The sequence below is a fragment of the Engystomops pustulosus genome, chromosome 1 (assembly GCF_040894005.1).
Source record: "Engystomops pustulosus chromosome 1, aEngPut4.maternal, whole genome shotgun sequence".
Taxonomy (NCBI): domain Eukaryota; kingdom Metazoa; phylum Chordata; class Amphibia; order Anura; family Leptodactylidae; genus Engystomops; species Engystomops pustulosus.
In genome coordinates, this window is record NC_092411.1 from 185,805,155 (window position 1) to 185,828,466 (window position 23,312).

Genomic DNA, 23,312 nt, shown 5'->3' on the forward strand with positions numbered 1-23,312 from the left:
TTTTTGTGCCCTAGGAAGAAGAAAGATAGTGCCCGACTCATAATTCATAATAATGGTGTCAATGGCATGGAGAGGAGGTTAAAAAATGACAGGGATCTCATCCACAGGCAGAATAAAATCCTGATAGGTTCCTATTTATAACTATGTATAACTCTGAGATATTGCTGTATCATGGAGAAAAAATAACTTTAGAATAGATCTACAGGTTTTCATAGATCTTGCATTATACACAAATAGAAAGAGATCCACCATTCTTTATGGGCAAATTGATGGAGAATCTGCTGACACTGTTACTTTTATGTGAATATCACTGTTGGGCTTTGTTTGTGATAGATTTCCAGTAGCTGGTGTCTGGTGCTTACTCCAGTAGTCAGGTCCTCAAGTAGATATGGATAAAAGGTGCCGAGTGCAATGATCCTTTACATAGAAGAACGGTGCTGGTTGCAGGGATATGTCAGTAGAAATCAGAGATCTTCTATGTGGACATGAGTAGCTAAGTTTGGGAATCCCCTAAATGGACAGTAGTAGTTGAATGCAGGAAATATCTATGTGAGGGTTTCTCATATGCTTTCATCCATATGTCCTTTCCTTCTCTCAAATCCTGTATCCTGATGTTCCTTTGCTTCTCACAACACCTGAACTCCTATGTTTTCTTTATATCACACAGTCAGCACCTCCTAGTTACCCACTTCTTAAACAGTGAACAGTGCTATATCGCCTTCCTCTTCACACAGCTAACATCTTAGAGTCAACTGCTACTAACACAGCCAGCCTCCCAGATCCTATTGCTTCTACTCAAACAGCCTTGGGAGGTTCTAACATAGCGAGTACCCCTGGATCTCACTTCTCTCACAGCCAACATCTCCGTATCCTCAAACAATCTGCAGAAGAGTAGAAGGCCTTGCTAAATATCAAATTTAGCATTTAATGTACATATCATGTTCACAGCAGTATATGGTGGCCATGAGCTAGCTACAAAAATGGTAGCTTTGAAATCTATTATGCACACCATCACGGTGTGGGTAACCAAGCCGCGTGGCCACTCAGTTTCAATGGAAATGGGCTAAACCTGCTTCCTGTTTGCAGCATGATTTATGCACATAGTCTTGTGCACTTTGTGTGTCTTGTGTCTCTTTGTGTCTTACATGGTATTTCTTGTATGTAGGGGTACCAATAATGGTGACCACAAGACCTCATTTACATAACAAAAATTTTTGATTTGTGCACATAATTTCATTGTAATATTATCATTTTTGGATTTTTCCTCTTTTAAATTGTAAATTAAAGCGACCGCACAACTTACAATAAATACACAATAATTGTAAAATGCATAGAAAAAAATATTTGCTGGCCTCATTTTAATGTTTCTGGCATGGTTCCTCCCTATCCAGGAATTGCAATACCAACTATTCACATTTCTTTCTGCTATTTGATAGTTTACTATATTCTCCCTTTTTCTTTCTCGGACCAGCACCTCACTCTATGATAGTATAAACTGAGTAGTTTGGTGACAGTTTTGCAGACATGAAGAGGGACAAAGCCAGGACAATAAAGTGCTGGTGCATTGTGTACCTCTCGTCCCCTGGTTGCAACAGATACAATTTTAGGCTCCGTATGCCAAATAGGCTTAGTGTGCCAAATCCTGCTAGCACAAACTATGAAATATTAGACATAAATATGAACCTTGTTTCGTTTTTTTTTTTTTTACAGAAAAATGATGGCCAGTTCACAGTAATTCAGCTAGTAGGTATGCTGAGGGGCATTGCATCTGGAATGAAGTACCTTTCAGACATGGGCTATGTACACCGGGACCTTGCAGCAAGGAACATTCTTATTAACAGCAATCTGGTCTGCAAAGTTTCAGACTTTGGTCTCTCCCGGGTTCTTGAAGATGATCCTGAAGCCGCATATACTACAAGGGTAAGTTAATAGTTGGAGATACATGGCAAGTTACTAAAAACCCTACTGTAAATTTACTGTATTTTTTACTTCTTATCTAATGCTATTTAATGCTCATTAAATGTTTAATGACTGGTATCAAACTATGAATGTGTGTGAGTGTGGGATAAGAAATATTCTGCTGTGAAAATCTCTACTGAGTATATAGTCAATCCCTGGTGCTACTTTACAAATACTGATTGTAGGGAGCAATGTATTAAGGACACATTGTCACAGAGACCAAAAAAAATCTATCTGGACGTACAGTTCATACAGTTCCGATTTACATACAAATTCAATTTAAGAACAAGCCTATCTTGTACATAACCCGGGGACTGTCTGTACTAATCACATAATCTCCTAGTAAAACACTGTAGTATGAGATAAGATAAGGGAGGAGATATTTTTCAATGGACCAATTCCTTTTACTTAGATAATCAGATTTAAACAATATTTTTATGTTTACTTTATTTACTGATCTTATCGGCTTATCATATAGGCTGTATAATTGAGTTATAATTCTGCTCTTAATAACCAAAGTAGCATATATATATATATATATATATATATATATATATATATATATATACTCTCAGTTTGAGCACTATGCTCTAACTATGAGCACTATGCAGTCATACTCTAATATTCCTATGTTACAGCATTTTAAATCTGATCCATAAGTGAATTCCCTTGATTAGAACCTGAAGTGTGTCAGCAATTCTTCTAGTTCTTCCTTCCACCTGTGTCAAGTTTTACTACTTTATATTGCAGCAAAGGAAATTTCCTTAACCCTGTACATCTGTATAGTGTTTTATTCCTTGGCTTAGAGCTGAGCCTGTAAACTTGACACATTGCACATTTGCAGCCAGTATGGGGATTCCAGAGGTCAGATTTGATCTACACATCCAGGATATGTATTGCACTTGACATTCAGGACCATACCCTCCATTTTTTGGTCCCATTGTGCTGTTTATTACTTTCATGCAGGGCTGTAATAACTGTTCAGGAAGGAAGATTACAACACTGCTCTTGAATTATCTGTAAATGGAGTTCAATTCATTGTTTTGAAATACATCATGTGACTCATGACTTTTATTCCTCTCCAGAGACAAAATCATTACCAGTTGTTGGAAGTGAACATTTTATTTTCTGTATTACACTGTCTGAGCATCGGTGATATGTGTGTTCATGGTTGTGTGACTTGCTTCACCTTATTTGCTTCATCTCATTTATCACTTTTTGAACAGAAAGGGCATTCACATATTAGCACTTAACCATATGATATGATGTTCTCAGGGAGGAAAAATACCAATTCGATGGACTGCCCCTGAAGCCATCGCTTTTCGTAAGTTCACCTCTGCAAGTGATGTGTGGAGCTATGGAATTGTCATGTGGGAAGTCATGTCCTATGGAGAGAGACCTTACTGGGAAATGACAAACCAAGATGTAAGTACTAAGTCCTAAAATAAGCAATAATAGAAGTAAAATTTATGTGACTATACATATAGTCCCATATTTATCAAAAAAGTGCACTATGGCCCACATTTAGCAAAACTAGTACAATCATGTACACTCCACAGTTTGCCTGCGGAGTGTACAGGGTTCAAGAGATTAAGCAAAATTGGTGCATGGTCTATCTGGTGCCCCCTGCATTTCTCTGGAAGTGTGCATCATTTTTTTTGGTGCATTTTGTTCATGATGCAGAATTGTGGTGCATGTCAGAAATAAATGTGGCACAAACTCCAACTAAGCACTAAAATACTCCTTTGATGGCCATTTCTTCTGTCTTGTCAGACACAGTCTAACCACGGCACAAAACTGGCACAGACACTTTATTAATACATATGTGCATATGCACATATGCCTATGTGCAGTTTTATTGATTACTGGGGCAAGGTCTTCATTGGTCTGGTGCACATTGCACTTCTCGGGAAGTGTGCACCAACTTTTTTGGTGCACCTTTAACATAGAGCGTGCTACACAATTTTTCTTGTGTCACTGTGATAAATGTAGAACACTAATTGGCACTAGACTGCCCTTTTTATAAATGTGTGTTGTAACTTACCCTGGCATTCTGACATATTCCTCCGTGTTGTCCTAGGGGTTGGGCTTTGGTTTGGATGCATTTCAAAAAACAAGACTACTCTTTGCCCCCATCTTTGTGCTCCTGTACAGCTACTCCCTTCTGCACCTTCACAGAGCTCACAGCCTGGTGAGCTGAAATCAGTGGGAGAGGGAGGATCTGTACAGGCGCACAAAGGTGGGGCCTGAGAGATGGTCTGCAGCACAGACAAGTCACTTGTTGTTTTTTCAAATGGATCCAAATCAAAGCCCAACCTCTAGGACTACACAAAGTTATAAAACAAATATAGAATTTTCACCACAAAACCATGGCAAATTTTGGAAGCCGTGGCACTTTGTCGTACTAGTCAAAAAAGTGTCTATAATTCTAAATAAATGTAGAACAAGGCATTTCAGACATTTTCAGAATTTTGTGGCAGACAATTTGATAAATCGATCACAAGTTTATGTGTCTTCCATGTTTCTTTAGACGCTTTTTGCTAACTAAACTATTACTTCAAATTATTATTTTCTGCTGTTAAAGCTATTAACAAACCCTTAAATGCATTGGGCAGGATTTTAAAACTTTTGATATATGGCTCAGGAGAGCTTATACTCAGCTCTCTCAGTGCTCCCATGGAGCCACTGCACCACCAGTTACCCCTGTTCATATATAAAAAAAGGCTTTAATCCTAGAGAACACCTTTAAATACTGTAATCCACCCATAAAACAACTGAAGACTTTTCGATCCCATCACACACATATATGCCCCCATTTCCTATAATGACTTTACATTAAACATACGATTATGGACAATAGCTGGGTTAACAGCTGGTGCAGAACATCTCATAATCCTATTTTATAGCCGACTATAACATGGCACATCAATCAGGACAACACTTTATTACATGCCGTGTGATCTCAGAATGAAAAATCAAACTGCAATTAAAAATGCCGAAACGTGTTCCTAACTATAATTAGCTTATCTAGAGGAAAAATGTACCTTTATGCTTCAATGATGGCAAACTGATCACCTAATCAGATGCTAAAACTGATTGCAGACACATTTTAGAATCAATTGAGAAAACTGTTTATGCACAGCAGAATTCCCAGAAACCGCAGTGATAATGCTTTCTGTTTTCCTCTCATTCTCTATGGAATGTACTAAAATAGCTATTCATGATGTTTGGCAACTGTATGTAAGATTTAGCAGCCGTATTGATTGCTCCGTGTATTGCTCCGTTCACTACCCTGTAGCAATAGGATTACTCACACAGACTTCTCAGCCATCACCTGGACTGTGGTTTTTCACTAAGATTAGTTTCTACATAGAGGTAACACATGTCAAAGCAGCGGCGTGTCCTGCTTTAGTTAACATGTGCTCCTAATTTGCATTTATATAGCCTACATGTACTTTTCTGTGATGCACTGTAGCAGAATCCTGAACCTGCACTTTCCTTTATGTTTTATGTATTATCATATGTCCATAATGGATATTTGAAAATAAATGGATTTATAAGATAAGAAATCCCATATTAGGTCAAAATATAGAGCCAATGTTGTCTACAAGGTCAGCCTTGCATGCATCTACCCCCTTTCCTCAAGTAACATATGCTGACTTTCTTGAAGATAATCAGACAATGGGGCAGATTTACTTACCCGGTCCAGTCGCGAACCCGCGGTGTGTTGTCCGACGAGGATTCGGGTCGGCCAGGATTCACTAAGATCGTGCACCCGATATCCAGCAGGTGTCTCTGCTGCACCGAGGTCCGCCGGAGTGCGCCCAAATCCCGGGGCAAATCGCCGCAAATCGGAAATATTCAGAAAACCTGACGAAAATACCTGATTCGGACCCTTAGTAAATGAGCCCCATTATGATCATAAAGACATAAAAGAGCTGTCTGCTGCAGCCTTTAAGACAGAGGGGCACATTTACTTACCCAGTCCTGCGTGTTCCCTGATCCGGAGTGTCCGACGATCCTGCACTCTGCCGCAATTCACTAACATTGTCCACTGGAGTTCACCTTCTTCTTCCTGGTGCATGTAAGTGCTTGGCTTGCGACACAATTTTACATGACTTTCTAAATTCCTGTCCCGACGCCGCTCTCCCTGAAAAGTCGGAAAACCTGACGGAAATGCGGCCGCCGGACCCTTAGTAAATAAACCCTCATGTGTCTTACAACTTCCAGCGGATGGAGGGGACCTTGCAGTTATTACTGTCTGCACGCTCAGTCATTTAGAACCACTCCTGTATCAGTTTTTGGAGGGGCCTGCAGAAGTCACAGAAAGTCCTGAGTCCTACTGCGTAAGGGTCAAGTCAATGGTGGCTACTGGTGGAAAACAAGTAGGATAAGTACAAGATTGGGTGAACTTTTAAGTGACCCTATACTTACCCTGTTAAAGGGCAACCACTTTAAAGTATTTTAGCACACTAAAAGGCAATAGGGAGTGTAGCACCGTGAGGTAAAACTGTAACTTCATAATTCATCTGAACCCATGAAATAGCGGATAGCAATATGGTTCTTCTTCCAGTGATCCACCTTAAAAAAACATGGCTGCTTCATTAAACTGTAAAAAAAAATAAAGTAAACAAAAAACCTTTTTGCAAAACTTTGTTTAATGAACAGTGGGTCACAAGCTTTATTCAAGAGTTCTATCTAACTGACTTACTTTTAAAATCTATATCGGAGACCAACATAGAATATTCAAGGGAAGACAGACTTCAGGGTAGGAAAAGTTCTATTAGAGTTGAGGATCAATACTCAGTGAAGTCGCAGGAGAACCGGGCAGGAACATAGTCAGGGCTGGGACAAAGTTTAGGCAGAGGTAGACAATCACATAGGGCGCTACATATCTGTTCAGGTTCTGGGGGGGGGGGGGGGGGGCGCAGGTTTGAATGTCACTGCGGCATCATAATTAGTGGCTGTACAGCTGCATCTGCATCCCTTGCACTGACTTTCTACTATAGGAAGTCTGCAGTGGGCTGTAGGTTGTAGCTTTACTTGTGGACAGACAGCACAACCACCAGCAGTCCATACCTTAACTTAGCTCCCCACCCCAGCCTTGGATATACACTGCCAATGCCAGCACCTTCTCTGTAAGTTGGACAGCTGTACTTTTTCCCCACTGACATGTGCAGCATTTCCATGTGTGGACTATATAGGAGGTTAACATTCCTCTCTCCAGGACAGGCTAACAGCTTCCCATGCAGACTAGTGCCATAGTGCCTGGAATAGCTGACAGATTAGTTAGAGAGCAGTCAGAGAAGAGGGAGGACGTAAGCAGAGACAGGCACAGGAAGCAAAACAGAGAGAAACATGATTTATGTCCAATGCCTTCCACAGCGATATTCAGACGGTCCCCTACTTAAGAACACTTGACTTACTTACGACCCCTAGTTACAAACGGACCTCTGGATATTGGTAATTTATTGTACTTTACTCCTAGTCTACAATAATCATCTATAACAGTTATCACAGGTGTCTGTAATGAAGCTTTAGTGTTAATCCTGGTTCTTATGACAACCCAACATTTTTAAAAGCCAATTGTCACAGAGACCAAAAAAGTTCTGGCTGGGATTACAGTGATAAAATATACAGTTCCGATTTACATACAAATTTAACTTAAGAACAAACCTACAGACCGTATCTTGTATGTAAAACGGGGACTGCCTGTATCTCCTATCTTCTCTCCCCTGCCACTTGCTGTTTGCACAGAATGTAAGTGTATGTGTAATATACAAATGTGAATATATGTTAAGCACAGCATTTGTAATGCATATAATGTATATTAAAATGGATGTGAGAGAGTATAAATTTTGCACCCAAACATCACATTGTCTCTTTTCTGCCTCCTGGTCTAGTGTGGCAGCTTTTGTCCTCACCAATCTCTGTTTGCAATAGTTACATAGTGGTATTACATAGTTATGTCACATAGTTGTGGAGTGTTCACTTTCCCAGTGAATGTCTTCTTCCTCTTCAACTTTGCTGATGACCTTAGTAGCCGCTTATCAGATCTATGTTTATAACATGTAGGTAGCATGTATAGTTGCTTTCTGTTGCTTTATGCACTGCCTAAACCAATGGGGGGATTTATAATCCCTGTAAGTGTCATGAACTTGACCCAAATTAATCCCACTCCAAATACGATGATTATTTACAATCTGATGATATGCTGGTCTAATCTAATGATTAAAATGGCTCCAAAATGAAGGTTCCCCAAAACATGACTCTATAATAGATATGCCAATATTTTAACAATATGTTTTAACTCATTTACAATAGCTGTGAATAAACAATACTAATCCCAAATTTGGCTGCAACAGTTTGTATGTTATTTGAAATGCGAACAACTACAGCAAATCAATTTGTCTTTGTTAGGTAATTAAAGCTGTTGAGGAAGGTTACCGGTTGCCAAGTCCCATGGATTGCCCGGCTGCTCTTTATCAGCTCATGCTGGATTGCTGGCAGAAAGACCGCAACAGCAGGCCCAAGTTTGAAGAGATTGTCAGTATGTTGGACAAGTTGATCCGTAACCCAAGCAGCTTGAAGACACTTGTTAATTCGTCTAACAGGTAAACATATATTTTCAGAATTAGCTTGGTTTGACTAAATTGCCAATATGTGTAAAATTTTGGTTACTATATTTATACTGGTATATCAATGGTATAATAACTAGTAATAGTAACACTGTATACAGTAGTTTATTTTTTCTTTTAATACTGAAATGTACGATTTGAGACTAGAATTGGAAGCCAAAAATTCACATGTATATATCATGATCATATACAGATGTGTCATTCCTTGCCTTTTATCTAGGACACAGATATATGAGCAGCTTATGAAGACTTTAAAGAATTATTTTGTGATATACTGTGGAGGATCTTATCATAACTTTGAGGCCTGTTTTTGTGCCCAAAAAGTCCCATATCTGTACATATGCCATTTTTTTTTTGGGGGGGAGGGTTTGAAATAGCAGGATGTCTTCCATTTTGGTACAAAGAAATGCCGTAATTACAGACATGGGACTTTTTGGCTGCAAGAATATACCCTAGAGTTGTTATAAGTCTATGTGCTTTGGGTGCTTTTAGAGCCTAGTTCTTTGGGTGTGATATTTTGATGGTTTGGTTTTATACTGAGGTCCTTAATCTAAGTCAATATAATTTAAAGGTGGATATAAAAGTGTTTAATTCTAATTAACCGCATTTGCTATATTTAATCTAATGTCTATACTATTCAACCATAAAATGCTTTTCATCTGACTTCCTTTCACATTAAAGCTGAAATGATTTCATATCCATCTCTCTATTTATTTATCTATCAATCTCTACCCATTTAGTTTTATTCAGCTTTTTAAGAGTTTTCGGCTATATCCCATTCACTAAAATGCATGCCTGACAAGGCATTTATTGCCACCATGAACTGGGAACATGTTCAAGATTTATATGGGTCCTATCACTTGGCACTTGACAATCCAAAAGGTCAGGTCTACTATAGAAGGCTTTAGCGGAAAACCTTTCTTAACCCACCAGTTGATTCTAGGATGTCTAAGGAAGCTGCTAGACCCCAGATGAAGTCTTCTTAAAGAGAGAAATCCATTGTCCAAATCACCCCATAAGTAAAACCAGCACTTTGTAGAACAGTGATCTGTCACTGCACAAATCCTGCAGGTACATCACCAGTATGGCCAACTCTATTGGTGTACCTGTATTCTTATATTCTTCTCTTTTTTGCATAAAGTAGAACGTTTTATTTTAGAATTTTTAATAATATTTTGCTAGGAAAATGGAAAAGCATAATTGGAAATCTTAAGTGCCATACATGAAGCTATTTTTATTTGTGGGGTGATGGAGTACCATAGGCTTGTTCTTAGGATAGGCTTGAAAATAACAGAATTTGGGGAGAAGTTGCTCCACTTTCCGGATCCAGAAGATTACATGACATTCCAAAATAGAGAAAAGACGTAGCTGACTGCTCAGCAATATAAATAGGAGAACTTGATGAGAAGGGAACTGTAATAAGATAATAATGATGGCTTTGGCTGGCACTCAAGGTCACATCAAGAAATTGAATTACATTAATTATGAAAAATTGCTCTGCTACCTGTAAATTGCTAGGGAGATACAAATATCTGCTGACTGAAACTTCTTTTATTACATGCAAATTACAGCAGCATCTTTCTTTAAAATAGAATAAACAACTATTTATTTTAAGTAACTTGGCTTTAAAACAAATCTTAGTGAGTAAAGATTTAAAAAAAAAAATTCTTATGCCGGATAAATGGTGATTTATGGAAGACATTTAGCATGAAGTTTGCATTGGATACATACAATTTATAAGCTACAGTGTTTCATAGAGGGTTAGTGTAGATTTATTGTATTATTTTTACTTATTATATATATGCATTGCAGGGTATCAAATTTACTGGTTGAACAAAATACTCTTGGAGGTGCTGCATACAGATCAGTAAATGAGTGGCTAGAGGCCATAAAGATGGGAAGGTATGCTGATACGTTTGTGGAGAATGGATACACTTCAATGGATGCAGTTACCCAAATGACTTTGGAGTAAGTAACAAGGTGTTTCAATGTATTCTTAGCCGTAGTTTCCCTAACTCCACTTAAAACTTCATGCTGAATATTTTTCATCTATATATAGAAGGGACAGGTCTGAATAACTTTGAGTTGTGCCAAGAGTTGCTAGTCCTATTCCACAAATACTATCTATGCAGCCATACTATGAAAGTTCTACATCCAAGAAAAGCTGGGCAACGCTTACGAACAGGGCTGCATAGTAAGGTACCAGGTTCCATTTGTACTCTAAAGACCAAGAGGCTTGGAGATGGATCTAACCTCGAAGGTGTCAGTGGAGTAGATTTTTTTTTACTTCACTGGTAGCTTTTGATTCTTAGCCAAGCACTTCATATTATGTGGAGGGGCGTAACTTTAGGGGGCCCATAAGGTGTCACTTTCCAATATGAGAAGACTAGTTCTATAAAAAATACATTATAGTCAGGGGGCCTGGCACAGACTTTGCACTGGGGCCCATCAGCTTCAAGTTACGCCACAGATTATGTGTTATCACTACAATACATGTATTCAGGATTCTCATGCCAGTTGGATTAGACTGGCCATATAGGCTCCTTTATCGTCATTTCAATGCAATAATGCAATAAATAGGCAACTGCTGTGCTCAAATGCTTATGCCAGTCCCGTAGAGTTTGAATGAAACCGTAGTTCACATGTGTGGCCACAATGCTATTTACACATCTATTCTGTGGACCCCTTTTCTAGTAATCCTGCCGGTCCCAAATGTAGAGGTTACACTGTACCTCTGTGCACAGGGGATATATGTTTTAGTAGGATGCTCCAATAAAATGTACAAGGAGCTAATTAAACCGCAGTAGCATAATTTTTATTGTATTCAGAAACTAACTCTAAACAGAGGGATACTAGCTGCTGATTTGCAAATACATATTGATACAGTTCCTTACTCAGTCCATGATTTCATGATATACTCCCATTTCTCTCCAGGACCTGAGGTATTGAATGTCATTTCTTCTCGAGTCACATCATAGGCTCTCAATCAATATCATTGCATTTTATTTTCAATCATAAATTAATTTTATGTCTTATGACTTTGCTAATCAAATTTAATTTGATGAGAATGTAAACTTTGTTATGCTTGCACAATGCCATGCAGATTAACTCATAATTAGATTGATAATGCCTCTTTTGGAAATTAGAGACAGTGTTCAGGTAAATCAGTAATATTTTGCTTTACTTGTTGGTTTCCTATCCACATGTCTCTGGCTTATTCTTTGGAGTAGGTTTGACTACTTGACCCCACTATTTCATGGGACTTTTTGGGTCAAGTGTTCTTAGAGCCATTTTATTTCCTGTAATTGGACCTATGTAAACATATTAGAAAACTCTATAAACTTTGTATAGTTTTATTTATATTTATATTTTATATAAAACAACTGATATGCCAAAGACATGTGAGAAGTTTTTTTAAGTAAAGAGAATATTGCTTTCCTTTGGCAGCTGCCTGTTTTATTAATTCTCATACAAAAATTGGGATAGCTTGTATTATAGTCTATGGGGCACATTTACTAAGGGCAATGCGCCAGTCAGACTTTGCACATTATTTTAGGTGCAAACTACTTGCACAAGTATTTAAGAAGTGTCTGTGCCACATTTGTGTCACACACAACCATTTTGTGGAGTGGCTGCACTATTCTTCATGTGATACATATTTCTGCACTGAAGGGGACGTTCCGATGCTCAGTCGGATAGTGCGGCAGAATTGAAAATTGAAATGTGTTGCTCCGCCCATGTTAAATCCTGAATCTGGCATTCCCTGCACACTACACAGGCAAACTACACATAGTGAAGTTTGCACTGTTCTTCGTAAATGTGCCCCTTTGTGTTGAAAAGTCATCCAAAAAAATAACACTAGTCAGTTCTGCACAGGTTATACTTACCCCATATTATGAGTTATTTCAGCAAGGTTGGGTTTTCACAAGGCTCAATAACTGTGGCCAAGGTGAAGTTTGGGTACAAATGAAAACTTTGACAATGTTTGAGAAATTCAAATGTTTCCAATTGCTTGTATTGTTTGTATTGTTTTACATGACTGGTCTGACAAGTTGTGTGCAGCGCTGCATAACCTGTGTGACTATACAAATTATTATTTAAGGAATTATTAATATGTGTTATTATTACATATATCATGGGGTAGACGGGATTAATCAAGTGCTGGCGCAATGTACCAGTACAAGCCTTGATAAATCCCCCCCTGGTGTGTTAAATATGAATATGCTTGTTATGCTTTTCAAAACATTACAAGTCTCAGTTCACACATACGATTCTTATCAGATATTTTCCACTGAAAAATCTGTACCAAAGGCCACTCCCATTGACTTAAAAGCAACATGTCCTATATTGTGAGTAGAATATACTTAAAATTAGTGCATGTAAGTCAAAGCCCATGTCAAATTCTTCCTTAAAGGGGTATTCCCATCTGGGCATTTACATTTAATTAAATTCATTTGCCTTATGTAAACATTTCTTCAATTGGATGTTAATTAAAAAAAAATGTTCCTGTGTAAAGATAATTTCTCATAAATGTAGTCATGTTGTCCCTTAGAAACCAGATAGCTTCCTCGGATACGACCACGTCATACTCTATAGCGCAAGTCTGGCCATCGCTGCCAGAGTCCTGCCGGACCACCAGGATTCAGCGATCATTACCACAGGACATTTTGTATACAATAACCTTTTGTTTCTTTGTGCACTCACTCCAGCAGAGGTGGCCGTATCCGAGGAAGCTATCTCGTTTCTAAGGGACCATATCACTACATTTATGAGAAATTATCTTCACACAGGAACATTTTTTTTAATAACATCTAATTGAAGAAATGTTTACATATGGCAGATTAATGAAACTGAATGTGAGTGCCCAGACGAGAATACCCCTTTAACTATTGTGTTAAATATAAACAGTATGACAAAATATAGTGCTGGTCATAGATGAATTTGTGTGCCATTGACAATGATGTCACATGCTGAGACATATTTAAAGCTCATGCACCCTAAATAAATATGACCCCAATAAAGTTACAATAACACAAAAAATACAGGAAATCATTATGACATTTGGTCAGTCAACAAAGTAAATCAACTATCATACTGTGATTTACGGATAAACATGAATTGTGATGCTTTGGATAACTGTGCCAAAGTTTAAGCATAATAACACCATGTCCATACATGTAAGCATTTTATTGACACTATAGACTCTTACCACATGTGACCCCACTTCTACTTAACCCCTTACACCCCCATTTCTATACCCTAAGATATCACTGCGCTCCACACTTATAGTTTATAACACACCATCAGTTGGGCATCTTATCCAGGAAGGATAATTTTTTTAAAAAATGAGATGTTATCCACAATTCGATGTCCATAGATGAAGGGCCCTAAATGTGTAATGGAAAATATGCCACTGGTCGCAGAGATTCTCTGTGCAGAGGAGGCTTCGAAACATGTTGGAAAGATGAGATTTGCATTGTCTCTGCATGTCTGTGTATAGAAATCATGGACAACAGTAGCCTAAAGAGGTCTTACCATTACATCACTGTATATGAGGACAGTAGGAAAATGAATAGTATTTTCCTGAATTTATGTGTCTTCATAACATAAAAATGTACAAAATATCTTAAAAATAGAATAGAAATAATGTCTACATTTCCTCTCAAATGGCTAATAATATTAATGTATATTTTCTCCAATTTGAAATAATTAAAATGCATTGCACAAACAAATTTTGAGGTAGATAAACAAAAAAAATCCACTACAAAAATGTTCATAATTGACTCCATGTGAAACCATGTGAAATATACCTGCATTTTCATGATCACTCTAAAATTCCTTGTACGTTATATTTTTTTGTAGGAAGACAATTAGTTAGATAATAGTTACAATTTACACATATTCTTAACATTGTGTTTATATAATTCTCAATATTGTGTTTCTGGTTTTCCCAGCTAGTAAAAGCCTTCTGTGTATTTTCCTCTTCAGAGATCTGAGAAGGTTTGGAGTGACTCTGGCCGGTCATCAGAAGAAGATAATGAATAGCATCCAAGAAATGAGAGCCCAGTTACTGAACGGAATGGTGCCGTTGTAATTGTGCTATTCCACAACCAAGCAAGTCTGCACTTTGTAACCTGTCCAGAGATATATAGACAGAGAGAAACCTGAAATAAAAAGGGAGTATACTGCTATAGAAGGCTGAAACCGACAAAATGAACATACAACAGTATTTGACTCAAACTTCCATTCATTTTTTATTTTGTTTGTGTCATCATGAGTAATTGCAACATGCATGGGACCTGGAGTTGGATGTAGAGCTATAAAGTAAAGTTAGCCTGTTCTTTGGCTTCTGTAACAAAGGACTTCCCATGATGCTTTTGTACATGAATTGTATATAGCATCTTGATAGTGCTTTTATTGTAGCAGCACGCTAAATACTTCCAAGAACTTACTTGAATGGATCATTTAAAAACAACGTTTTTGTAGCCCTGTATGGCCTAGAAAAAAAGCTGCAGTTTACCGACGTTTACTAAGTCTCAATTGTCTACAAAGGTGTATTGAAGAGCAATATGTCTAGATTTTCTGGATAGTTATCATTTTGTTTTGTTTTTTTTGTAAATTGAACAAAAATGCTGTCACACAGCATTAAGTTATGGAAGTGTATGTACAAACAAATTGCTTGATCAATTGCAAATACAATATATTTATTTTTTGTGTTCTGATTTGCCTATTAGTTTGCTCTCTGGTAAGGTTAATGCATTAAATAATGTAAATACTGTACAGTTTGCTACACTCCCAGGTACGTTTCTGTGCTGCCACTTATGTCTGTGTGTTTGTTGTGTTCTTTTACTATGATGCTCATGACGAGTTTCAAGGATTTAAACAAATAAATTAAAAAGATATTCAAATATCTTTCTGCAAACATCAGCTAAATACTGTCATGTCTAAGGCCATGGTGCTTTATTAATAAAAATTATAACAACAGGGTACTTAAATATTCATTTTGTGATTTTGTAATAAACATATTTTCAAGGAGTGAAACGTTATGTATTGTCTAATTAGGCCCCATGTAGAAAAATTGTCTCTGGGAAAAAGTAAGTAGTTGTGCAAAGCAACAATCACTGGAAGTTTCCAAACATTGGGAACTCTGGATGTTGTTGGTCATGTGGATACTAAATTTCCCAGTTTTGATACATGAAGCCTAAAGCAACTGATATTTTGTAACCAAACACACCTTTAGAGGATATTGAAACCGTCTTTTTTATTCGTATTGCAAATATTACATATCGAATAGTGATGCATTAGGTAAATTTGCTATATTGATTACCATGATCTGGGACCGGCATCTTCAAGAGCAGTGAGGCCTTTGCCTCAAGCATCTTTACAGATTTAACCTCCTTTGTATTTTTTTCTGACATCTTTGATTGTAATATAGCACTTTCACCAATGGTCTTCAGATTATTTTTGCATTATTGCTATTATTAAGGCCTAACATTTAAGGCAAAGGACAACAAAGCAGCCTATAAATGATAGTTACAAATGGGGCCTGGATAAAGAGTGCAGGAATTTGTTCACCTTTATCATATTTATGCATACTTAGAAAAAATGTAGGAAATCTAGCATCAAATATCCTCATGATACGAGTGACACTTATTCATAGATCCTGTGCATATGACTATGGTAATCTTCTTATATGTGTTATCCATGACCTCTTTCCTTCTAAAATAAACTTTTAAAATTATTCTAATGAGTCTGAGGGGCTCTGGTGGGTGTTTCTGAAGCCCCTCGATGATGTCTTTTCATTCATTGTTGCAATAAGCAGAGCAGGTCTTCCCTTCCTCTGCACTTCCTGCTGCTGCTACATTACAGAGGCAGAGGGGGGAGGGAGAGAGCAGGGGGAGGGGGAGACATGTGCTGCTCAGCTTATGACGCTGCAGCACTCAGGGCCTTTGGTAAGAGTGCCTCAGACTCATTAGCATAATATTAAATTTTAGACTGAAGTTGCCCATGGATGACAAATCAAAAAAACACAGTCACAGTGCCTGGATTTTTGAGTAAATGGCAATGCTATATGATGCTCTATTTTGATCGTAGGTTGCCTTCAATTCTCAAGAAATGCTCGAGATACTGTGAAAATGTATATGTTTGACACTCGCATAGACTTTCTTGAAGTGACAGTGCATGATTGTCTTCCGCCTATTTTAATAGAAGACAAAGGACCCCATTCTTGTAATTGGGAGTTCATAGCAGTCAGACCTCATACACTTATTGCCTACTTAGGTAATAGTATAATATGATACAGCTTAGTAACCATAGAAGTTTATGTTATAATTGTAGTTAGAAGAAACATTCAGCAGTTCTATTCAGTCCACCTCTTTCCTATTCTCTAAACAATGCAAGGTGACTAAACATATTTCAATAACCCTCTTAGACTTTAATATATAATATCCATTGGTTGGATCTCTACAAAAGGCACTTCTGACGTATCTTATTGATATGCCATAATTGTCTATATGGAAACCTCAAATATATGTTCCTATGATGTCTTCCTAAACATTATATTCTAAATATAGACTGAATGGTACTGGAAGTTATTAGATTTTAGTCCATTCCAGCTGGTATTGTAGATCATAAAAAAATATTCTGTACAGTATCCTCCATGTGTGAGTCCTACAGGTAATAATAACTTAGCAGGATTTAGAATATAGATAATTGGTGTTTGTTTTGAGTGGAAAAGGTATAAGGCTCTATTTTTTAACTGTGAACTTTTTACCTCCAAAATAAATGTCCGTGGCCTAAGTGAGATAATAAACTTGCCTCCTAGATCCTCTTCTTTAGTAATTTAGAGCTAGTGTTCACTTGACATAATAGTCCTGCCAGGACAACAAGAATGAATTACTTGGCCTTCCAAAATATGTCTGGCATTGTTATTCAAGTGGTTGACTGATTTACTGCCTGGGCCACCACTGATCAGCTCTAATCTCTGGGTAAATCTAGTTGTAAGTGTTCAGTTTCTATGCAGCACCATCACAAGAAAATGCCCATTCAGATCTGTTGGTTTTTATATGGACAGGACAGGACTGGACCACCATTATAATGGACCCTCTTTGTAAATTCTGTCTATAATGGCTAATATTAAAGGTCTTTAAAGAGTTAGCACATAACTCATAACAAGCTCAGCCCACAATTTAAAATAGGATTTCTAGACAAGAGAAACCTTTAAGTTACTGTAAGTCTAGTAGATAGTAAATAAATAAAAGAGATCATATGACTATATTTTCATAGTGTTTCCTCCCCAATTAAACTTCCCTCCGAAATCCAGTGATCAATTGGAATTTTTGTCACTGAAGTTACATGAAGATGCTTAATAATTTTGGTAGAATACGATTTAGAAACAATTTAATATACAGTACATTAAAAAAAATGTAGACCTTTAAAAAAAAAACCTTTTAAAAAAGGCAATATAAGGCAGTGAATGACAGTATTATCTCAGCAGTGCTCCCCCTACATGTGATATTATTTCCAAATTTACCTTTATATAAAAATAATGCACAATACGCAAAGTATGAATGTACACTGAAACACTCCTTACTGACCATTTATACAGACTTCATCTGAGCACCTCATTTATTATTGTAGCTTTCATGGCCTATGGTACATACTTTTATTGAAAACATTCTCAAAGACCCTCATCTCATATTTATTTTTTTACAGATTTCTATTCTTAGCCAGTCATGCCTTATGTTCATGGTGTGCTGTACATAAGAAATTTTTATGGCAAATTCCAGTAATATAGGTAGCAGCTTTCTAGGCTACGAATAAGAAGTTCTATGGAGAGGGAGGGGGGTAAGAATGAGCAAGAGCTTAGAACTAGAACTGAAAATCACAGAGCCTGGATACTCTTCAGGCACTTCACAAAGTTAGTGCATGAGCCCATACATAGGAAAACTGAATCTATGTATAACACACCTGATACTTTTGCATTTATGTTTTTGGTTATGGCTGAAACACCTTAATAAGTTTTATTTATAGAGTTCTATAGTGTTGACCTACAGGTTTATGGGTAGATTTTTCAAAATGTTCAATGTTTACAGTAGAAGCCAAATGGGCAAGAGTCAATGTGAACTTTGGATCTGCATTTGATACATGCTGGCATTACAGTTTAGTCATATTAAAGTAAGACACAGCCTTGAAAAGTGGGAATGTTTCAATTCCTCTTATGGCCCTGGCTAGCTGCAGACTATTTTAACCACTAAAAGCCTGATAAATAATCAGCATAGTGAACACATGGACTGTTCAGATTCATTCTCGTAATAAATTCATGGCAGTAATAAAGTGATAGATACAAAGTTTGGTTACATTTTTTTTCTCATCCCTCCTTTCTTTTATTTTTTTTTTCTTCCAGTTTACTCTTCCAACTACTTTAACCACAAATTATTTATGTCCCAGACCTTGTGTAAATTAAAAAAATTGTGTAATTAAAAAAATAAAATCCTACTGTCATGGTGCTCAAGAATAAACAGGTTATTCATAGTTACTGTCCAGGTACTGTTCTCTATTAAATTACTGGCATCAGAAGATACAAGTGTAAATACATATAAAAATCCAATTTACATTATGACGTTTGCTCCCCTGAACTACAGCGTGTAGGATAAAATTAAGCTTACACACTCTGTTTTACAAGGTTTTCTAGTATTATGATGTTCATTGACTCCATTCTACAGTATGGCATGATGACGTTTACACACAGCGTATATAGTATTACTGATCATTGGCTATTTACAACATTGTACATTCTCTCTAGATACCATATATACTGTGTGCTTTAAATCCATGATGCAATCTCCAATGTTAAATGGTGCAGTTAAGTTACACCATATATATGACATGCAGACTCTTGAGGGAGACGAATCAAAAGTGTCTGAGTGCAAAACTGTTCTACTTGTTCATGGCAAATAATCAGAGCTCAGCTTTCATTTCCCCCACAACACTTTATAAAATGAAAGTTTAGCTCTGATTGGTTGCTATGTGCAACCAGAACACTTTTGCTCTCAGACACTTTTTGATGAATGAGGTCCTATTAATGTTGTAATCAATGCGATTAATGATGATAATTTTATCCATAAGACATTACATGTGGTATTATGAAGTCACTCAGTCTCCATATGGTGCATTCACCCCATACTACAATATACATGATATTATAAAACGAAATCCTCCTGAAGAAACAATGTATAAAATGCTCTTCATACTGTACTTGTTCAGTTGTATGAATTTAACATGCCACTATTTTCCTGTATCCATTGTCCAGCTTCAGATTGGATGTATGTTTGCATGGAGAATTAAAGTATTTCTTTCTAATGCTGTCATATAATGCTATACTTGGTGTTTGATATTACATTTATGCAGTGTTTTATACATCAGGTGAACTGTTTGCTAGGAACGGTAACAAATTAATTCCAGTTCTTAAAATGTGTTGAAATCTTCAACTGTTTAAGAAATACATTCCGGATGAAACATCATCTATAGAAACAAGAAATGTATGATGGCCATGCTCGGCTCCTTGATATACTTATTGTTATCCCTACATAACAGCCATTGGACTGAATGGGAGAGCAGAACAAACATCCCTTTATTTGGAAACAAGGATGTGTCTCTTTAATATAATGCCCTGGATGAAGAGTTGACTGTCACTATCCAGCATATGTAGATCGCCATTATCGCCTCCAGTTTTCCCTCTGCTGACGCTATAGTATATGTGCATTTTGGTTGTGTACATTTTTTATTTGTAGTGTAAAATACAAAATTTTATATTTTTACAAAAAATAAAAACTTTCAATAACAGAACATATTGATGTGATTTTTATTATTTACGCAATAATATTGTGCTATGCTGTATGTAGTTTGGGCTCAAAGGGATTTTCTACATAGAACAGTGATGCATGATTCCTCCGCTTGACCACATCAACCCCACTTCCATAATGATAGCTCTCTTTAGGGTAACACTATCTGCTTCTGCTATCTGCTTCTGTTTTCCAAAGTAAAATTAAAAAAAGTTAACAAACGACTTTTACTAACCAATCTTCGTTCAGGACATATTTGTAATTTCCCAGAACTTTGTGCTTTTATTTCATGGACAAAGCAACTGTGAAACCCACAACTCTTGGCAATTAGGGGGTTTGTTAAGATAAAGTTCATGTACTTTTCTTTCTATACCATGGACATTTTTGAATTCTTCCATCAGAGATTTGAGCAGTAAAACCCTTTGGGGGTCATTTATCTTATGCTTTTCTCTTTTTTTCTCTTATATTTGCAGCTTTATTTGGTATATATTTGCACATAAAATTGTGACTTCCACTTGCCTAGCAGAGTTTTTTTCAGCGCTGCCCCTGATATATATTTAAAATCCAGATCTGGACAAATAAAAAAGTCAAAATTTTGGTGCAAATTGGGGTCAAATGTCTTAAATATCACTTTTTAGGATAAATGAAACAAGTCAAAAGCCCCAAAAAAATCACAAAAAGACACACAAATGTGCTGACTAAAAAAAATCACCCTCTTTTTGTGCTATTAGTTTATTTATATTCCGCCTCTGTAATTGTGACTAAGGTAAGAATCACTTAGGGGTTCATTATTTTTGTAACTTTCATTTTCATGCACTTGTGTTTAATCACATGTTTTAGTCATGTTATGTAGCCATTGGTATCATGGATGCCCAGCCCTGACATCAGCCCTGAGTGTGTATGCGGCTGCCGGATCTGCCGCTGCTGGGCATAATAAGGGCACCTGTGGGGGCATTGTCTTTTTTTATGTGCTGGGCATACTGGGGCTGGCTTTATACTGGGGGAACTTAATACCAATAGAAGCACCCACTTCTACCATATGCAATCCTTATACAAACCACAACATGAATACCAATATCAGTATATAGGATCAAAGAGTATAACTCAGAAATCATAACTCCAGTTTCAATAAAAATTATTCCCATCTTTATTTATGCACAAAATGTCAATCAAAACCACTAAACCATACAATAAAATCCACAAAAACAAAAAGAGTGGTAGTGGCCAATCCATCATATACATATACATCCATTTTAGGCATCCAAGTAAGCATATCAGAAAGTTATATAGTAAATACAAATAGTAACTTTACCCACCCAGGTGTTGCATGGTAGGAGATACCCCGACGTATGTTCGCTGTTGCCTCCTAAAAGTCTGATATTATTACTTACTGTTATTAACAGAATAGCATCTGCAGTTAAGAAAGGTTCAGGAGAGCCGAAAGCACCTTTCGCACGCTATTCTAGTAAACTACTTGTTGGATTTATAATAAAGAAAAATTTGATCGCCACTTGGGGTTCCAGGACTTCTTTCATTTGTATTGTAAAGGGAAGATATCAAAAGGAATTAAGCTATTTCAATTTTCTTATGTAATATTCTAGGTCACTGTGTATATTTAAAGGGGTTGGTCAATATTGATAAAGTAAGTTCAAGTTCACCCATATCATACACATCTACTGGCTCTAGGTGAATTCAGGGGTCCGTGCAGTCATTACTGTTTGCACACCCCCATCATGATAACCACTCCCATATCAGTGGTCATATCAGGGGCATTCCAAGGACATCTTTATGCCCTTCAAATACTGATATATGGTTATCATGAAGGGGGCATGCATACTCAATGATTGTACAATCCCCTCCATCCTCCAGAAGTCAGCAGTACACCGGACATCACAGGAAGTCTTGAGTCCTGCTGCTGGCAGATAAGGTGACCTGGAGCTCCTGCCAGCAACAGGGACACTTTTCCAGGGTAAATAAACCCTATTAGAGTCTGCACTGGTAAAGTTTCTGGCAAATTCCTTGCAATTTTGAACAGAGCCACTATACACAAGGCTGCTGTAATACCTATCATTAAATGGTTTACTAGGGCTTAGGTATGATGGCAGCCCCCAATATCACAGACATGAAATATAAGACTAATCAGATAATAAAAACTGATCAACATATTCTTATCTAAATTTAATCAGTCAAAATAAAAAATAGTGGCATTCCCTTTAACCAGATAATGACACAGGTATGTTCAGCCTGATTAGCAGGGACTTCCCATATCGGGACAAGCATGTCTCTACAAAGGTAGCAGCAAGCTGTTTTCTCCTTAAAAATAATGTGCAAAATCCAGAATCCATTTATTATGTTATGAATTTCTATACAATTTTAAATCCCAAAAAACACATTTTTACATTTATGTGCAAAACTGAACTCTTGATCCCTTTTCCTACTTAAATACAGCCACAGATCATCTTACATTGTTGTATCTTAGTTTCCAAATGAGATTCAATGTACAAAAAAATCAATTTTGTGCTTTAAAAGCTTGAAATAACATCAATTCCACTGCTAATGTAACTTTCTTGGAATTGCCTGTGGGCTCGATGCAATTAGAAAAGGCGTTAGACTTCTGTTTCTCTTATTCCTAATGGTATAAAAATGAAAAAAAATACCACATTTTTTATATATTTAAGCAATGTGGAAAAACTTCTCTTAATATTTTATTATTTTTAAAGTCTACCTAAAGATATTTATTTACAGGCGGTCCCCTACTTAAGGACACCCGACTTACAGACAACCCATAGTTACAGACGGACCCCTCTGCCTACTGTGACCTCTGGTGAAGCTCTCTGGATGTTACTATAGTCCCAGACTGCAATGATCAGTT

At 37.0% G+C, this 23,312-nt stretch overlaps 1 protein-coding gene across 3 annotated transcripts in view; it reads left to right on the plus strand.

Moving 5' to 3' along the window:
- The window catches only part of EPHA5 (EPH receptor A5), a 216,661-nt gene extending 201,075 nt beyond the window's left edge, over positions 1 to 15,586 (plus strand). For 2 of the 3 annotated variants that reach the window (XM_072115041.1, XM_072115050.1), the window contains exons 13-17: positions 1,711 to 1,920; positions 3,235 to 3,384; positions 8,380 to 8,573; positions 10,410 to 10,565; positions 14,586 to 15,586. In XM_072115041.1, the coding sequence (XP_071971142.1) occupies positions 1,711 to 1,920; positions 3,235 to 3,384; positions 8,380 to 8,573; positions 10,410 to 10,565; positions 14,586 to 14,691 (816 nt within the window). In that variant the 3' untranslated portion in view covers positions 14,692 to 15,586. The remainder of the gene's footprint in view (positions 1 to 1,710; positions 1,921 to 3,234; positions 3,385 to 8,379; positions 8,574 to 10,409; positions 10,566 to 14,585) is intronic. The other variant, XM_072115057.1, reaches the window with a different exon arrangement.
- The last annotated feature ends 7,726 nt before the right edge of the window (positions 15,587 to 23,312 follow it).